This window comes from Rhipicephalus microplus, chromosome 10, assembly GCF_043290135.1.
Source record: "Rhipicephalus microplus isolate Deutch F79 chromosome 10, USDA_Rmic, whole genome shotgun sequence".
NCBI lineage: Eukaryota > Metazoa > Arthropoda > Arachnida > Ixodida > Ixodidae > Rhipicephalus > Rhipicephalus microplus.
The window spans coordinates 22,965,728-22,985,627 of record NC_134709.1 but is presented as its reverse complement, the minus strand read 5'-3'; the positions used below and the strand labels follow the sequence as shown (position 1 = coordinate 22,985,627).

Sequence of the window (19,900 nt, the reverse complement as noted above, 5' to 3'; positions counted from 1 at the left end):
CATACAACGATAACGCCTAACAATCGCAAGAGGCTGGCATAAGATGTTTTGTTTTGTTTATTGAAAAAGCAGCTCCGTGAAAGCTGCTTTCGGTACAGTGTTCTTACTTTCATGAATGGGGCAAAGTTAACGGATGCCGTGTTACGGGCCGCGAAGTCACTTTCGTGCAAGTTAGCGTGCCTAGGTTGAATCTCATTTCCGCCAAGCAAACGCTAGACAAGATACGAGGCGAGAAATTCTCGTTGACTGACCTTAGCTGTTGGTGTTTCGTGTCAACCTGCTGATATGTCACACCCCAGACGAGGCAGCGCCTTGGCCGAGCTCGGTGTTCGTGCGATCGACTTATAGCTGGGGAAGTGGCCCGGAACGTTCTTCGCCGTTTTCCCGTTATCGGCGTCGGCGCGCCGATTGAACGACCATGTTTAACGGTGCCGACGTACTCGCCCGGCGCACGGCACAGACCACGGCGCCCAACTTACCGCCGATGTTCCCGTTCTGCGACCACGCGCCCAACTCCAACCAGATCGTCGTAAGACATCGGCGCACCAGCTCCTCTGACGACCTGAGGTTCGTCGAGGACGAGCGGCAGCAGTCCATCTCGTCCTCGCTGTCGTCTTCATTCGGGTCGTTGTTCAGCGCTTCGGTACCTGTACCAACGTCCGCGGCCGCAGCTTCAGAACAGCGTCCGCCGTCGCCAGAAAAGGTCAAGACTAAGTTGATGTCGGTGTGGAACAACGTTCGCTACGGCTGGACGATGCGCAAGAAGGCGAACTTCAGCGACGAAGAGGCCATCTGGCTTTTGGGGATCATGTACCACCGAAAGATACAGACGAAGCGTTCCGCACCCCTGTGGCCGTCCGCGGCCTCGCAGAAACCCCGGAGCCCCGTGGCGCACGGGTCTAGGACGACCAGGGGCCAGGCGGCGGCGACGCAGGAAGACGACGGCCGGCTCGCGAGCTACGAACTCTTTCTGGAGGACTTCTCGAGCCGCCTGTGGTTCACGTACAGGCGCGAGTTCCCGCCCATCCCGGGCACGGACATCACGTCCGACTGCGGTTGGGGTTGCATGCTTCGCAGTAGCCAGATGATGCTCGCGCAAGCCGTCGTGACGCACGTACTGGGCCGTCAGTGGCGCTACCGCAGGAACCAGACCGAGGCTTCCGACTACGTCCACCGTCAGGTCGTCAGGTCAGTTCGCGCGCTCCGAAAGCCTTACCCGTGAAGGCTGGTATTCCGAATCGGTTCCGCAGCGATGTGATGCGATTATTTTGCTCTGCTATTTCACTGTGTGTTGGTGTGTCTTTTCGACACGTTAGTGTGCGTTGTGCATGGAATCGGCACCCGATTCGTTTTACCGAGTATTTCTTATCGATCCGATTCGCTGTATGGAGGTTTTTTATGTGCACTTGCTTGCTAGAGTGCGGTTTGATGTCGCCAGAAGCGGCTCACGTGCTTTCTACAATAGCCTCACGGGCATATCAAACCGTCAAAATTTCTTCTGTTTCGTGGTTGGTGTGCCACTTCGTGTGTATGTCCATTGTGTTCATACCTGCAATACTGTACTGCACATCATTAAGCAAGAGCTGCTGCGAGACCATAAAAACAGCCGATTTTGATGGCATAGTTGACTGCCACTATTTTCTGTAACCACAGTCACACACAGAAACAACAACAACAAAAAAGAAGAAATCGGAAATGACCGGTACTGGAACATGGGCCCTCTGCATGGCAGCCAAATATTCTTCCACGTGGTCACAATACTGCTTGAAACTCTTTCACAAGAAGACCTTATACTGGCATCATTTCTTGCAAAGAATCATGTTAACAAGTTTATCGTAGCATGTTAGAAGAGTAAAATAATGACCAAGCGTCACATGAGGCAAATTGAATTACGAGTGTGTGGTTTAAAGCTTCTCGTCCGTTACAAAGAGCTCAGTCATAAATCTTAAGCTACAGCATTAACAAAGTATAATGTGTTATAGACGCATAGTGGTACTTGCACTACTCTGCACAATTATAGTTAGTAGCGTAGTGGGCAACCTTCGAATAATTATAATGTATGGCATAATGGATACCTTGCAGCTGCATTTGCCTCATTCACCACAAGGGCATTAACAATGGACTCACAGAATGCTGCTCTTCCGGCTTTCGCTGTGGCAGTGCCGCGTGTTCCATGCAAGCCCGACGCTTTATCGGTACGCTGTAACAACCTCTCAGTGTTAATAAATAAGCGACATTTGGGAGAGTTGCTCCTCGCTGAACATTGTTATGGGGTGGCACAAAAAGAAGAAATGCACACTTATGATTGATTGATACGTGGGGTTTAACGTCCCAAGACCACCATATGATTATGAGTGACGCCGTAGTGGAGAACTCCGGAAATTTCGGCCACCTGGGGTTCTTAACGTGCACCCCAATCTGAGCACACGAGCCTACAACATTTCCGCCTCCATCGGAAATGCAGCCGCCGCAGCCGGGATTCGATCCCGCGACCTGCGGGTCCACAGCCGAGTACCTTAGCCACTAGACCACCGCGGCGGGGCATGCACAATGCTGTACACTGGTCCTTCCTGCCTTGTGTCTTTATTAGTTGTGGTACCTCATTAACATGTTCTAGTGACTGTGCATTACAACAGGCTCTGACTTTGTGTACTGGCTTTTGTTTAGAGGCATGTTTCTGGAAGAAACTCGCGAAGTCATAATAGAGTGCTTCTGTTCAGGAATTGTGATTGTACAGCACACAGCTGCTCACATATTTATGGCGTACGTGTGTGTGCTTTGCTCGTACACGCAAGCACCGTGTTCAATACTTGCAACACTGTTGTGTACTGCTAAACTTTGATGCAAGAGAAGTGCACAGTTTGTTACCTATGAGCAAGATAAATAAGACAAAGAAAATTGATACTGAGAGAAGTAAATGAGATGAATGCTTGTCCTCGAGCCTACTTGTCCCTTTCTGTCCCATCTTTTACAAACTGCTTACAAGATTCATTTAAGAATTGAGTGTGCATAAACAATCACTCTTAAACCTCATTATAACAAAGTTGCATCTTACATGAAAATAAGTTCGTGATATCCAAAAATTTGTTGTAAAGGTCTGTTCCGAGCACTATATTTATTGCACGACTATTTTTTGTTTATTTCGTTATATCCAGCTTCATTATATCTGGGGTTTGAGTGTACTCCTGATGTTAGCCATTGGGGCTCATTCTTTGATGCTCAAGGTATTTCGGCTAAATTTGCTCATGGAACAAAGTGCATGGAAGTACCGCTATGTTATACAAGTTTTTACAATTGTAACACTGTCAGAGGGTTATGAAAAGTAAATACTACATCACTTCATATTAGCGACAGCCACCTGTAATGGCACGTGGGCCCACGCACAAATTAAACCATGCTTCGGTTATATTTAAAAAAAAAAAAAACTAGATCAAAAGCTGAAATGATTGTGTGCTAGTTCCAAGAAACATTACCCAACTGCATTTTTGTTTGCGGAGAAATAATATGAAAGTGTTAATCTTTCTGTAATTAGTTGAGTATGGTAGTACTACACAAAATTAATATTAAGGGCCATAATAGTGTTCAGTCACTTCATTCTTTCATCTTATCAACTTTTCTGGTAATTTTGTTCATCTTATTTATTTGGATTGAACATGATTGATTCAAGACACAGTCCTAGGACACGCTACAATCGTGGAAACTGGTACTGTGGTGCTGCATAATTTTTTTTTTTCACCTTCAATGGTGACATTTACATTATTCAAGCTCCAAGCTATCATTGATTCAACTTAAAGCCATTTTTTCATAAAAGTAAATGAAGTTGTGTTAGTCAAATATGCTAGTACAGTACCAAGAAAATGTTTTCTTACTATAACAAGAAGCGCAAAAAAAGCAAAAGCTAGGTAGCTGCTTGTTGCAACTCCAGGCCATGTATTTTTACAGTCCGTTAAAGTCCACATGGCTGTTTATCGGTAAAGGAACACCAAATTTTACTTTAAGTGCCGAAGACTAAATTTGGTAATTGAATTGTGGGCAAGAAATGTACATATAGCCTAAATATAAAGTTCATTTATTTAGTGTCGCTCTCATGGTTTTTGCAAGCTCTGTATAATAACACATGCCATTAATTGCAGTTAGGACTCTCATACCACTAACATGTCCTGATTGTAAAATTAAAAAAAAAAGTTTGCCACAAAAACTGCCGTTTACCTTTGTTTGACAACCCTGCCGACGTCCTCAGTGTGTCAAAAAAACTGGTTAACATTGTCTGCAATGAATTTAATGCTCCAAATTCCTTCACCCCACTGTAAATCTTGGATGTACTGGTCTATACAGTATATCAAAGCATCTGTACCTCAACTATCTTCAGATATAGACCATAGCAATAGGCTTGTCATTGAGTGCTTTTTGTCTTGCCGTGCATTCTAGGAAGAGCGAGCCATTATCTGCGTGACCACCATGAGAAGGCAGGAGATTACGGGTGCTTCCTGTATTCGCCAAACAAAACACTTGTGTTGTGTCAGCTGTTCGCGTCACCGTTGTTGGGCCATGTGGAGAACAACTCCTGCTGTCAGTGTTTTTTGTTCTTTTTGTTTGTTAGTTTTTAGCATAAATATCAACTACATAGAGGCCCCTGGGCTTGATGAAAAGAAAGCAGGTAGGAATGGTATGTTAATATGCTCTATTAATGAATAGAACTCATTTGAAACAATGGAAACATTGCATTTTGGTACCGTAACATGAATGAGGAAATATTCACGCACTTACTTGCAGGCCAGGTTTGTCAAACCATGTTGTAGATCAGTTACATCCACAGCATAGTAGTTGTACTATGGTTCATCTTCCACAGAACCTTTTACTTTGCTTAAATATTTGTTTTTAAATTTTATATACCAAGTTCATGAGTAATCATACTAGATTCAATGTGAAAACTTCACAATTTTAATATACCCCGTTATGAGAAGCTAACATTTTGCACCAGTGCTGGTCTCTCTATGCCATACCCTTTATTGTGGCCGAGTAAAAGAAAGCTGTAAATTTTACTCTGCAGCTTTCTAAGAATTAAATGTAGTCAACCTTTAGTGATGAAAAAGTGAATAGGGTGTAACAGATGTCATAATTCACACCAGTGATGCATTGTGCAATGCCACTTCAGTTCATGTTATATTTAAAGGGGTTGTGAAACGTTTTCAGAAACTTTTCAACTGTATGTGTCTTTGGAATACTGGTCTTTCATTCAATTATATGCTTTGATTTGTTTCATCCACCGGTTCCATTTAATGGCTTTAAAAGCATAATTCAATTTCCCCGCCTGTGTTTCCCTCAAGTCTTCAGCCCTTATCAACTTATTCAGCCAATCAAAAGTCTCTGTCGTTGGTAAAAGATGGCAATTCAGCGAAGCCTGCTGAGATACGTTTGGTACGGTTCAAAGGGTGATACCATTTTAATTGCCGCGCCGTTAAGAATTCGCGCAAATAAACCGTGTCCACCATCTGACTTTTGAGGGCTGAAGCGTCATATGCCAGCCTTTCCGAGCTGCTGCATTGTGCCCTGAACCAAAGTGGTCCAGGTGAGTGCACTATCTTATAGAAACTGCTACAAGCTGGTGTGGGCGTCGTTCAGACACCTCCAACTTTCCTCCACCGGGTCAGAATGCAGTAACTTTTAGACTTGAACACTACTGGTGAGCTAAAAAATTGATGTAATATTTTTTGTTACGCCCTAGCTCTTTTATAAGTGTATTAGCACAAGTAAAAGTTAATAATACATTTACGATTTCAAGTGTCTTGAGACGCCATCATCATGTTAGTACTTATGGCGGCCAGTGTCATTTTAGCATTGTCATTTTAGGAGCACAAGAATGCTAGAATTTCAAATGAGTGTTACTAAATATAGATTGAATATTGCGCGGCCCCTTTAATATTCAAGCATTCTTTGGGAAAGTGTGTGTGTTTCCTACAGCACGAAGGCAAAATGAACACATTTGGCACTGAAAATAGTCCACTAAAGCTGTAAGCGACTTACCATTGTAGTATGGACTGGTGTCGGCTAAAAATGGCTTGCATTGCCTAATACCAGTGTCGCACAGTCAGTTTTGATCGCAGCTGTGCCTGATACGTATCGAATTTCGAGATTGTGATTGGCTCTTTTAAGCAAACTGCTTCAAGAAGCCGATCAGTGTTTTTAAATTCTATCTGGATAGAACCTAATCATGTGCACCATGTGACAGCAGTATAAGTTTTAGCTAAACTGTTGCTAATGTAGACTAGTTCTGGATAAATAACTGCTATTGTAGGCAACAGTTGGCTTAATTCAGCAACAGCTGGTTTACTGCCTGCCTGGTTCTGATATCAAACATTTACACAACATCGACCAATTTATCCAAAGCTACGTTACTTCAACATCTAACCTTATTTGCATGGGTGATTTTAATGGTCATCTATGACAGCCACTGAACACGAAGTATCCATTGGAAGAGAGCTACTCAACATTTCGTTGTCATGTGGCCTTCACCAAATCTTTAAGCAATCAACTCATAATGGTGCTGTCTTTGATGTGGTTTTCCTCACTACATCCTTAGCTATGTCTGGTTTTGAGTGTGATAATATTGATGCCATATCCGATCATAACGCTGTATTGTTCTCAGTTCCTGGTGTCGTCCCGAAATGCCGTTACACTTACTGCACGTTTTGTGATTTTAATTGCACTGATGATCAAGCAATTACCATTGCCCTTTACGACTCTTTTCAAGAATTTGAGCTGAAAAGCACAACCAGCGATGTCAATACATTATCTTTTTTTTTTTTTTTTTTCAAGAGAAAGCCTTGTCAGTAAGTGTATCAATAGTTTTATTCCTCTGAAAACAAAGAAAACTAACACTGACCTACCCTGGATGACTAGGGATATCTTACATTTGTCATGTCGAGTGGCCAGACTATGTCGATCAAAGTGCTCTGGTGACTCGACAAAGCTTCAACAGTTCATTAGCGCTAAAAAAGAACTATCTGCTAAAATGGAGGCTGCTAAAGGACATTATTACAAAGTTACCTTGCCGATGCTAATGAAAGCAAATCCCCATAAATTCTGGAAGGCTATTCTACCATTTGGTTCTTCATCACACACAATGACAATTAACAATGTTGCAGTTTCTGATCCAGAGATAATCGCTTCAGCGTTTAACACCTACTTCCACTCAGTCTGTGCCACTGACAGCTCGGACATTTCTGCTTTTCATTTTGAAATTCATCCTGGAATTGACAATGTGTCAGTGTCACTTGAGGGCGTACTCAATCTCGTTTTAAACTTGGACACCAAAAAAATCATGCGGTCCCAATGGCATCCCGACAGCTTTCCTAGTTAGATACGCTCTTTGGTGTAGCAGATATCTTACACTTATTTTTAAGAAATCTCTTTCGTCAGCGACACTTCTATCCTTATGTAAATGTGCTTCCATCTTTCCCTTATTTAAATCAGGTAATGTTAAATTATTAAACAATTATAGATCCATCTCTTTAACACCACATTCTTGTAAAATGCTAGAACATATTATTTTCAAACATATCATGGAATTCCTTGAAACGAACAATATTTTGGGCACTTTTTCAGCACGGATTCAGACATGGTTTTAGCACCATTACTCAACTGACAGAATTTGTTCGTGACATCAGCAGCTCTTTAGACATGTGTGACCATGTTGATACCATATTTATTGATTTTACCAAGGCCTCTGACACTGTATCTCATCCTAAACTATTGTACAAATTGTTTGTCATACTGGAAAATGCATCATTGGTTGGCTGGATATCCGACTTTCTTTTGCAGCATTCACAATATGGTTGCTTCGATTCTACTAACTCGCCTTCGATGCCGGTTTCATCAGGAGTTCCCCAGGGTTCTGTGTTAGGACCCCTCTTATTCCTACTTTACATGAATGACCTCCCTTTGCAGGCTTCTGTGAAAATATGCCTTTTTTTTCAGATGACTGCGTCCTCTATCATGCTGTTAAAGCGCCACTGGATCATGTTACTCTCAACGATTCATTTTCTGATTGTTGTAGGTGGTCCAAATCTTGGCAAATGAATATTAACTTTTCCACGGCAGTTATGTCATTCACCAGACGTTCATGCCCATTGACTTTTGACTACGGTTTTAAGAATGTTAGTCTGTGTAGAGTGTCATATCTCAAATTTTCCAGACCTTTGTCTACGAGACATTAGCATGCCCTTAACATTGCAACTTCTTTCACCCACACTGACATGTGTGGGTGAAAGACTTCACTTCAAGAATTTTCGGAAGCCTGCTCATTAATGTTGATTTGTTCTTGTTGTTTTTATTATTTCCCGCCCCTGCAATAGCCTCATTGAGGCTGCAGTATGTAGAAATAAATAGAATAAAATAAAATAAAGTTATGGCTTATGCTGGCTAGTGTCGACCACTGTTGCCATCTGCTAGTTAAGAGATACAGTTAGAAGTAATGCTTTTGTGCCATACGACAATTTCTCAGTAGGAAGATTAAGCTGCAAATTAATTTTCGTTTTACGTTTCCAAAAATCATTGTGATGATGGTTTGTGCACTTTGAGCAGGTGGTTTGGTGACCAGATGGCCGACGCGAGCCCCTTCTCGCTGCACAAGCTGGTGCAGATGGGCTACGAGAGCGGCAAACAGGCGGGCGACTGGTACGGTCCATCCAGCGCCGCGTACATCCTCAAGGAGGCCCTGGAGGGTGCCCGCCAGACGGATCAGCGGCTGTCAGACCTGCGCATCTACGTCGCCCAGGACTGCACCATCTACCTGGAGGACGTGCGGGCCCTGTGCAGGGACACCAGGTCCAATGGGACACTGCTGTGGCGCTCTCTCATCGTCCTAGTGCCCGTGCGCCTGGGTGGTGAACAGTTGAACACCACATACATCCCGTGCGTCAAGGGCATGCTCTCACACCCCAACTGCATAGGTGTCATAGGAGGCCGACCGCGCCACTCGCTCTACTTTCTAGGATGGCAGGGTATGTTCGTATTGGAATGAGAGGAAAAAAAAAAAGAATGTGAGGAGTGCTGAAGCAGTCTCAGCACTTGCATGCCACAGTCAGTTATGCACAGAGTTTTTTAATCATACAAGTTGTCAAACGCGTAGAATATAAATACTCGCAGAGTCTCATGCATTCGCCCAAAACAAATTGAAGGTGAAAGGATGAGGGTTTCTTTTTTTCTTGTGTTAATAAATCCTTTCATGCCCCTCTTCGAGAGCTGTATACATTTAATGCGGTATTGCACAGCTTTCGTGATTGGCCTAACATTGACCAAGCGGTGACGTCGTGCGATAATGTCGTGTCATTATAACGTCCCATTCGGGCTATTTGTAATTTCATGATAATGTCACAAATTTTTGGCAGTCTGTTCTGTCATGGTAATGTTCTGTGATAATGATGCTTTGCATCACTCATACCGATGCCGCCGACTGTCAATGTTTGCATTTGATAAGGCATCGAAGACTACTGCTTTGGTGATCGCTGAGGTTTTGCGTCCTAAAACCACAATATGGTTACGAGAGACACGTCACTGAAGGGCTCCAGAAATTTCGACCAGCTCAGGTTTTCTTAAGCTGCACCTAAATCTAGGTGCACGAACCTCTAGCATTTCACCTTCATCTGAATGTTGCCTCCATGGCCAGGATTCGATGCCGCAACTTTTGTGTCAACGTTGGAGCGTCATAACTACCAATCGTTCTCGGGGGGTTTATAGGCACATGTTTCATAATTAAGGTACACCATTGGCGAGAATTATAGAGGTTTGCTCTTTGTGATGCCACCTGTAGGTGTAAAAACCGCCTAGTAAAGGGCATTTTGGCATAGTGTAGCTGGAGCCTGCAAGCAGTGCCACATTTACGAAGGGAGCAGTGTGTTTGTTTGTAGCTTACAAATAAGAGAAAATAATGCAGCCATAATACTCCTTGTCTTCTCCCAAAAATACTTTTCCTAGTTCTTGTTATGGCAACTTGAACACTGATAGCCAAGACCTCAGTGATTAGGCACAGTGTGCGGCTATTTATTTCATCACTCCCAGTTGGGCGCATCAGTTTGCTGCCCTTCAAAAGCTTCTTGATCGGCACATATGGATTTGGCAGCGCAGTTTCGCATCTGGTACGATTAAAGATCTCTGGTTATGGGGGGAGGGGATGCTGGCGTGGCACTCGCTGTACTGCTTCAAAAGCGATGGCACTGCCCCTTAGTGCTAAGCAAGGGGGTTTAGGTTTGACTCTTTGAAGACATAAGTATAATGTTGCTGCTTATCAAAACATGAATTTTCTTTGCATTATTTCAGGTGAAAAGGTGATCTACCTGGACCCTCACTATGTTCAAGAAGCAGTGGATGTAGGCACATGCGATTTTTCCCTAGATGTACGTAAAACCTTGCATATTCTTTAACACTGAGTTTCATGTGCACTCTGTATTGTAACCTTTGTGAACCAGTTATACGGTTGGATGCAGTTAAACTCAGATGGTATTGACTCTTGTCAATCGGAACATCGAGAGATGGAAAATTTCATTGAATTGTTTGAAACGTCCATTAGCTCACGCCAGTACAAGGAATAAGTGAACTAAAATCTCTTTCGAAAGCAACAATGAGGAAGAGCTCAAAGAAGGATTTGTTGGAAACGAGGTTAACGTGTACACATCACTGTTATAATGAGCCTTTGTATCTCAACTAGTCCGGGAGCTTTCTACACATCAAAAACTTCAGAAAGATTTGATTACCTTTTATAATAACGATCCACTGGGTTTAACGTCCCAAAACCACGACATGATTAGGAGACGCCGTAGTGGAAGGCTCCGGAAATTTCGACTGCATGGTAACATGCATCTAAATCTAATTACATGGGTCATGAGCAGTTTTGCTTTCATCAAAAGAGTGGTGGCCGCCGCTGGGATCCCGTTCCGCAACCTGTGGGTGAGCAGTCGAGCACCGCAACCACTGGACCATCGTGGCGGGTGTTTCAGTTACCCTCTTTAGCCCCTATTTTGTGTTTCGCTCTACCCATTATGGGCCAATAGTTAGCTCGATTGTGTTTAAATAGATTTCACAAACTTACGTGGTGCCTAGCTTTCTACTAATAATGAATTAGACATTTTCCAAGGCCTCTTACGAGGCTGCTACGGTCACCAGTGGTCCAACGGCGCTGGTGGTACAAGCGGTTACCCTTCCTAAAGTGCCTACAAGGGCAGAGAACATTTAATCATAAACATTTATAGTTTAGCCTGTGCGATACAAGTCCAAGTAGTATAGTCAAAGCAAAATCAACTTCCAGCTCACTGCAAACAACACACAAAAGCAGTAAGAGCAGCTTGAAAAAAAAAACACGATCCGAGTTATCATTGTGAATAATGAATTCTGCAATTCGAACTGTGGTATCTCCGATTATGTCACTGTTTCTCTGAGATGATATGACATGTGAGCTATAATGTCCTAAAACCACCATATGATTATGAGCGACACCGTAGCGAAGGGCTCCGGAATTTTCAACCACCTAGGGTTCTTTAACGTGCACTCAAATCTGAGCCCACAGGCTTACAGCATTTTTGCCTCGATCAAAATTGCAGCTGCTGCAGCAACGGGGATTCGATCCCGCGACCTGCGGGTCAGCTGTTTTTCTGGGATGTTGAACTTAGTATGTCAAACATTCCTTCAAATTGGGAGTAGCCTCCCATTCACTGATTTTGATGGCCGTGTTGGCGTCAATGCTAAACTAATGCTTAACATGTACAAGAATACAGTAGTATGTCTGCAACCTTGCACCTCATAGCTTCGTATTGAGATTTTTTTTCTCTGTCGCAGTCCTTTCACTGTTCGTGGCCACGCAAGATGTCCTTTTACAAGATGGATCCAAGCTGCACAATGGGTTTCTACTGCAAAACGGAGGACGAGTTTGATCATTTTGTAAAGGATGCCAAGCAGGTGAGTGAAGCTATGTTTCCTTGATGGTATTCTCAAGTTGGCACTTTTCAAGATACAATTACCTTTGCCTAAGTTTATGCAATATATTATGCGTAATTTTCGGTCCAGCATAGAGGACCATGCCAGCATCTATCTCGACGCTGTGCCACATATCCCTTTTTTTTACAGCTTTTTGGCATTGAACTAGTAATGCGTGAAAACAGCTTTAAAAAGATGTACATTAGCAGACCTGCGTACTATTTACATAGTCGGAGTACAACCTTTTGCTTCGTTGACTGTGTATAAGTGTGTGAAATTTGCACAATTTTATGCCAATGTTGGGCTATTTAAAGCAAGTGGAAGTTTTAAAATAAATTATGGGTGTATTTTGCAGCCAATAATTGTAATTACAACAAAAATGATCTACTTGTTGCACAGTCAGTCATGCCACATTTATTCATAAACCAAACAAACAACCCACTCAACTCAAAATAAGTTCATTATGCCCGAAAATTTGTTATGAAGATGTATTCCTAACATTATATCTATTGCATTATAAGCGATGTTTCATTATATCCGTGTTTGTTACATTGAAATTTGAGTGTAGTACGGTGTCTTAATGTTATGCACGACGTAGTTACGATCCAGTTTTCGCTCTCTCTCAATCCTTTCAGTTGGCTGTGCCGACGGAGTCGCGGCATGAGTACCCAGTCTTCCTCGTGTCCGAAGGTAGCTGCGCAGATCACACGGACACATCGGAAGCTGGCGGGACGAACTTTGCCCATTACCTTCAGGGCCCAAGGGAGAGCCTGGACCACCGGCACTCCGAAGAGTACATCATACTCTGAGCATTGATTTGGACTAAATTCTATCGTTTGCCCAGTGCCTGCTCATCCCATTTGCTGCCATCTCGGCTGAAAAAATGCCGACCGTAAATATGGGTTTGTCTATCAATAAAACAAAACCACACATCATGTGACCTCTGTATCTAATATTATCCCCTCTATAGCATGTATTATATAAAAATTTAGGCCTTCCTTGTAAGAACTTCTGTTATTATGCTAGACATCTTATGTGATTGTCTGGTTGTACTGTATGGTACTGCGTACATGTGCGCCTCCATAACCTCCAGACATGATATTTCGAACTTTTTTTTGCCCATTTTTACATTGCTTAATACTGTTATCACATTGTGTGACCATGCGTGATTACTCGGATATCCAAACGGCATTGTCAGGTGTTCTTAACCAGGATTATGTTTTGGATACACTACAATAAAAAAAAGCACCTGTGTAATCCAATGCCTCTATTTATATCGCCTTCTATTTCTGGTATAAAGAAGTTTTTATTCAGGATTTTTAGTAGAAATACTTTGTGAAATTTCACTACACGGTAATAAGGAATTACGGCATACATAGGTCACATGGTGTGTGATTATTAATAGGGTTGCAGCTTCGTGGCTGCATATAAAACTGTGCAGAAACTGCATTACCTCTTGCCAAGATGACGGGGCGCAGTTGATGTTAAGGCAAGTTGACGATCTTGCAGTGCGGCAGTAAAAAGGAAACCATCATAGGGAAGCCTGGTTTCAGCATTTCATCGTTCATTTGCCTTTTGTTATAATGCAAGGGAACTGGTAAGGACCAGTGCTTGCGTAACTGTGCTGCATACATGCCAAGGTATGCTGGTATTGTTCCACCACTATTTTGAGAGCACTGTGGAACTGTAAATAGAGAGCTACCGATCTTCTAGTTATATACTTCTATTGTTTATGTTGGTTACGTTAAATAGGTTTATAAATGAAACTTTCCCTACCATACCTTCCCCCACCTTTTTGTTTGTTTCTTTGCTAGAAGGTCTGTTGTTTTAGGTATAAATGCTTGTTTCACCAAAGTAACTTGAAATAAATAATTATAGTGTATGTTGTTGCGATGTAGTGGACTGAAAAATTCTTGCTGGGATGCATGTGTGGCAACGTGTTGTATCTGCACCGCTTTCATTACAGGCATGAAAATGGCCATGGTGATATAATGCTGTTATGTACAAAGAAGTACAATTTAATGCTATGTTATTCCAGAGGTACACATTAATTGTATGTTAATCTCGAGAAACGTTATCAAATGCCATATTTTATCCAGAGGAACATTACAAGAGGCAATTTTGATGCAAGAAACACTTTCTTTTTATGTTCTTTGAATCGTTATGTAGAGGGAGCTTTGACGCTATTTGGTAAGCTCACCAGATGCATCGCACCTTTGTGAAGTGCACACATTTATGTATCGCAGCCATTAGCGAGACCTTTAGTTCACTACTTTAGTCGGCCATCGTAAGTGTCACAGTGCATATTTTTACACATCTTTTGATTCTATGGGATATTGATCTAAACACTTTTTCATAAGTTTTATTTTCAAGGTTTCATTGTTACTTTTAAAATCGACAAAACAAGCTGGTCGAATGTTTAGGAGAGTTTTATATTTCTCGAGTGTTGCGAGCAGTTGAAGCACGTTTGACGCAGATATACAATGCTGACCTTGTCTTTCAATTTTCCTTCGCATCTTTGTCACACTAAGATCAGGATCTCTGTCGATGCTGCTTTTGAGGGGGTCCCTCCAACACAGATTAAAATGCTGAGTCTCGTTTCTTATCTGTGTGGTGATGTGATTGTAGATATTCAGCATTTGTGTCGGCTACAGTGCTAAATTACCTGGACGACGTGCAAGAATAGCCATGTAAACTTGGGTTTAGGTGCTTACGTTAAACATTCCCAGATGGTTCTGGCATGTAAAACGCTAGTTTAAATAAAGGGACTCTAATTTGAGACAGTGAATAAGTTCACGTTGATAAGTTGTACTGTGAGAATTCTTATGTCAATTTCATCATTTTAAGTTTATCAATAAAAGTGAAAATCAGGGTCAAAGTTTAATTTTCGAATTTCGTGTTGAAATCGCAGCATGTCACGTCACCGATTTCTAAGTGTCATTCATATCTTGCCAACATTGACTCAACGAAATTTTGCGCGACTTGTTATATGAAGTCTATGGCCCTCTCGGAGGACACTGTACTCTGTTTTTACTGATTAGGACGTGCTCAAAACTCGTAACCCCAGGACATCCTTTGGTGCTGGAGCATCAATAGGGCAATGACATCCACATTTTTTTTTTACATGTTTTCTCGCTTGCCCAGCATAACGTGGCAAGCACGGTAATCTAGGAATTGTGAAAGAGTAATTTACTAATATGAGAGAAATCCTCTATCTTTTTAGTGTCTCTTTTAGCTCTTCATTTTGTCCGACAAATAAAGATTTTGTCGGTGGGGACACCATGTCGTGATGTCTTCTCACTGCTCATGGAAATAGATGCCAACGTCATCAATAGTGCCTTTACCTCTTTGTTGAATATTGATAAATTTTACCTTTTTTTTTTTCATAAGCTCTCACAATTTATGTATGCACTTGAGGAATGCTGAAAAACAGTACACTCAAACCTCGTTATATAACAAGTCACACCTACAACGAGAATACTTTGTTATATTCGAAAGTTCTTTATAAACGTATATTCTTAAAGTTGTATATATACAAAACTGTTCTTCACTTCGTTATAACTGACAGTTTGTTATATACGAGATCGTTATATCGAGGTCTGGGTGTATTGCTGTTAGGTATAGTATAGAGGTCCTTGAAGACATCTTGAAGAATTTGTGAGCCTCTAGGAACCTAATGGATTATGCCATATTTGATGCTAATCAAAATACCACATGCAGGAACAAGAAGTTATGCACTAACAAAAAAAATGTGGCTGATGCTTGAAACAACAAAAGACTTGTCTTCTTGCAACATTCAGATGTGGCATTACTGTTTATTTCAGTCTTTCTCCCAAACAGCTTTGGTTGGAAGGAACATTTGTATGACATCGCTTCTAACTGCTGGGGTACTGGACGATCCCGTACAAGGCAACGGTGGCATGTAAGCTTGCCACATTTTCTCCCGTGTAACCCACATCAAAAAACAGAAAAAGAGTGCTTAAATAGTGTGGGTGTGAGTTATGTGTATGGTTTATATGCTTTTTCTTTTGTATACCAAGTTAGGGGTGCGGGCTATGTGTTGGGAAATACAGTAATTTGGTTTGAGTGCTCAGTCAGAATTTTGTACTGTGTTGCCATGTGCCATTCTAAAACTCTTTTCACATCTTTCACCAAGCAGCTGGAGATAAGGCAATCGAAATAAAGTGCACCTTACCACTGTGCTAGCTGTAATTGATACAGCCAGCTTTATCTATGACATTGTGGCAACATTTGTTTACATTCATTGAAATCAGTCGGCCAGCAGAAAGTGCATTATTATTTACTCGCAAAGATCTTTGAGACAGACTTTACCTAATTGAAAGCACCTTGATCACTTGTTTTCATTTCGAATTTCTTAGATTGTCAACTGCTGTCTTGTTGTTTTTTTTAGATTCTTTCTCACTTTGTTGCACCTCTTGAAATACAAGGCAATGATTTGACTGTAGTGCAGTACTTCATAGTGGGTGTTTGTAGCTTTATTGTTTGTTAATTTGTTTGTTTGTTTATTAATACTGTCAACACCAAGCTAGGGTTTTCACAGGACTGGAAAACGCATACAATGAATAGCATACACTTAAATGCTGAAAATTGAAGGGAAAAAATAAATAAAAGAAATGGGCATGAAGTACATTACAAAATAGAGATATACAGCGAACAAAACCATTTACACTGTAAGAAATAAACACAGGCATGTACATTTACATTCTGCACATTGAAAACAAGAATTAACAAAGATTGGGCTACAGGCATGCAGTTTTATTTATTGTTATTGCCGTATCGAGCCTATTACTTTTATTGCCGATCAAGCCTATTTACTGTTAGCCAAATCCACCTTACTCTTATTGCTTATTTTTCACATTTAAACAGATTTGGTTCGCTGTAGGTGTGATCTAGCTTGGGAATATCTTCACTGCTGTCATTTCCACAACGTAGCCATTGACTGCAGTTGACAAATGTTACTTCAAACGAGCATCGACACATTGATTTTGGCTTGTCATTCTTGCGTTAAGTGAGTCCGAGCACTCAGCAGTTGAGCTGGGAGCCCTATATAATACGACAAAGTATTTGTTTTTTTAAGATTGCCGGGGGTGTGCATCATGACGCCGTGACTCACTGCCTTCAAATGGCCGTGAAACACAAGAGCAGCCTGAAGAAATACGTAATGCTAGGTAGCTTTTGTTTTGTTTTTTAATACTAGGGCTCATTGCTGCACTTTTGTAAATCTTGCACTGTGCCACATTCACTAGCAGCAGAGATAAACGTTTCGCAAGTTCTGTCGCGGTCAACAGCGCAAAACAAACTAAACACGAAGAAAAGTTGACAGTTCTGACAGTATCACACCTTAACAGCATACCATATCCTCGAGTGCATGGAACTTGCTGACCTATGCACACTCCTCGAAAGAAAAAATTTTTTAAATGTTATGACGCACCCTGAATATTGCCGCGAAGCATAGAAAGCATAGAAGCATGGTCATTAGCATGTTCTTAAGACAAACTGTGTGCAATTATTGCACAATGCCTCAGAATTGGGAACCTGAGAGCCCTGGATATTCAGCGCACCGAAATTACTCAAGTTTCAAAGTTTCAAGTAACAAAAACTTGTGAAGGATATTCGCTTCCACATTTCATCGCATATGTTTTTTAGCATTTGTGGGTTCATACTGTAAAAAAGTTATGATGTGTAAAGAGTTTGAGACACTCCTTTCAACTCTTGTGGTGGCCAAAACACCGTAATTTTAAGCTCCAGTGCCAAAGCTAGAGCTTCTTTACAACCTAATATCGTTCTGAATAAAAATTATTTTGTTTTGCGAAATGAGTGCAGGTATGGTACAGAGGCTATCGTGCTCCTTTCACGCTATTGTCTTCGAACGTGCAGTACCAGGATAATGTAATGTTTCTATCAGCCTATTCTTTACATGTTTTGCCACCAGGGTCTTCATTTTGCAGTGTGATATCTATCAGTGCTCTTTGCAGTTGCCCGAGTGATGGTCTGCTCTCATTATTCGTGACCTCGAGTGACAGATCATATCGGCATAAAAATGTTTGGAGGAAATTGCTACAAATGAGTGGCCCGAGTTAGCCAGCTGTTAGTAGTGTACAGTAAGAAAGCAATTGAACTTAGCTAGAGGAATTCACACATTGTACCGGCACATGAGTTTATGCTTCTTGTAAAAGCATTTTTATGCCCTTTTGTGGTTCTTTTATTTATATTTTTCCCCTGAGTAGCATCGATGAGCAGACTTCTTCCGTGACTACTTTTTTATATTTTTGCCTCGGAGTCATTTTGTTTAACATGATAGTGAAAAGTTACCAAATCATGGACGTCTTCTAAGTGTTAGTTATTTGTAGTGATACGCAGGTTGATGGAAGCAAATTTCCAGATGCTCAGATCATTGCATATTTCGTTCGAAGAAGCGCGAGCTAATCGCTAGATTCAATTCTTTTTTGCTGTCAATGATATAGTTCTAGTCACTGCCTTTTTGCGGAAACGTGTCCGTGGTGTTGTGGAGGACTTCTCGATTCACCTCCGCTGAGCTACAACTGTAGTTATAGTAGCTGCTTTCCTATTGTACCCTGAAATATAGGGTAACATGACACGATGTGTTGCGTTATGAAATCAAGAGTTTCATTCACTGCATTAACATTCTAGACTAAGCGCTGTATACAATCTTAGCGGAGTATTTTCGGTTTTCTATGTGTGGTAAAGAAACGACTACAGTGTGACAAACAGAACCGTGCAAAGTAGTTGGAATTTTTTACATCTTCTGAAGTGTAATTTTGCTGCACAAAGACGGATCTTACAATACATTACCTGTTGTTAATAAAGGGTCTGAACCTGGTTTATACACATTGCTGTTGCCACATGGTTGTGATAATGGGCATGTCACTGGAAACAACAGTGTCGCTGATTCTGTCTTCAAGTGTACTGTGTCAATTCTTTTATATGTTGGAATAGTAACTGGCCTCTTGTAGAAGCAAGAAACACTGTAGGACCACTACACTTACATAATTCTGAAGATGCTATGCCAGTAGATAAGTTTAAGCCAGTCATACACATGGCAAAGTACTGCACATGTAATGTAGGAAATGTGGTTTTGGCTCCTATTTGTGATAGGTTGCCTTTTCGTTAACTTTCGTGTCTATTTCCCTTATTGTTTCTGCGTCTTAGTTAAGTGTAATAGCTAACTCCCCGTATAACTTTTATGACTTCGTCATGTGCTTGCTTCTTGTGGCCATAACTGAAAAAAAAAAATTTAATACCTCTGTACCCCTTATCTTTCTTGTTCACTACTGAACTGTGTTGCACATTTCTGGGTCAGGTGGCGGTGGCAGAGCTACGCTGCTAAAGATGAAAGCTACACTGCTAAAGATGAAATACACTAATAACCAGCACCTGTTGCTTAGCAACATGGATCTAAAAGAGTAATCGCTCTTGTAGGTAAAGCTCACTGTGATGGAAATTTTTTTTTGTTTCTTCTTTTCAGGAGCACATGATACCAATGCTGACATTGCTTATGTCTATTTAATGTATGCACTGTCCGTGTTCTTGTTTCTCATGCCCTATGTGTTCAGCGATGAAATAGTAGCAACTATCTTGATAACAGAAAGCCTTAGTACTCCATACCTTACGTACGTAGGAGCACCACGTGTCACATGGTGCGCATGAGCAGAAGTTCTGTGCAAATGCTCCATGTGAAACAATGCACTCTTGCGTACACGACACCACTACGGACGCTACTAACGCAATATTGAAACTCGATACTGCACGTTTTTAAACTATATTAAAAGATGTAGTCTCGAGACATAACAGTGCGCCCTGAATAATATGTCGTCTCTTGGAATGTTAAGTGTAGCAAAGGGTTTCATTGCTCGGTCTTTTTGTTATGTTATTTTCAATGCTACACGTATAG

At 41.5% G+C, this 19,900-nt stretch overlaps 1 protein-coding gene across 1 annotated transcript; it reads left to right on the top strand.

Annotated features, from left to right (window-relative positions):
• The first annotated feature begins 272 nt into the window (after window positions 1-272).
• Window positions 273-12,930, top strand: LOC142774624 (cysteine protease ATG4C-like). The gene is made up of 5 exons (XM_075875206.1): window positions 273-1,188; window positions 8,584-9,002; window positions 10,318-10,394; window positions 11,830-11,949; window positions 12,603-12,930. Exons 1-5 carry the CDS (start codon window positions 419-421, stop codon window positions 12,774-12,776), a joined length of 1,560 nt encoding a protein of 519 aa, XP_075731321.1. The 5' UTR covers window positions 273-418; the 3' UTR covers window positions 12,777-12,930.
• The last annotated feature ends 6,970 nt before the right edge of the window (window positions 12,931-19,900 follow it).

Excerpts from the sequence above, each read along its gene's own strand:
- LOC142774624 (XM_075875206.1), top strand. The coding sequence starts at position 419 with ATGTTTAACGGTGCCGACGTACTCGCCCGGCGCACGGCACAGACCACG. Across the intron at positions 10,395-11,829 it reads CATGCGATTTTTCCCTAGAT|TCCTTTCACTGTTCGTGGCC; the intron begins GTACGTAAAACC and ends TCTCTGTCGCAG. Across the intron at positions 11,950-12,602 it reads TTGTAAAGGATGCCAAGCAG|TTGGCTGTGCCGACGGAGTC; the intron begins GTGAGTGAAGCT and ends CAATCCTTTCAG.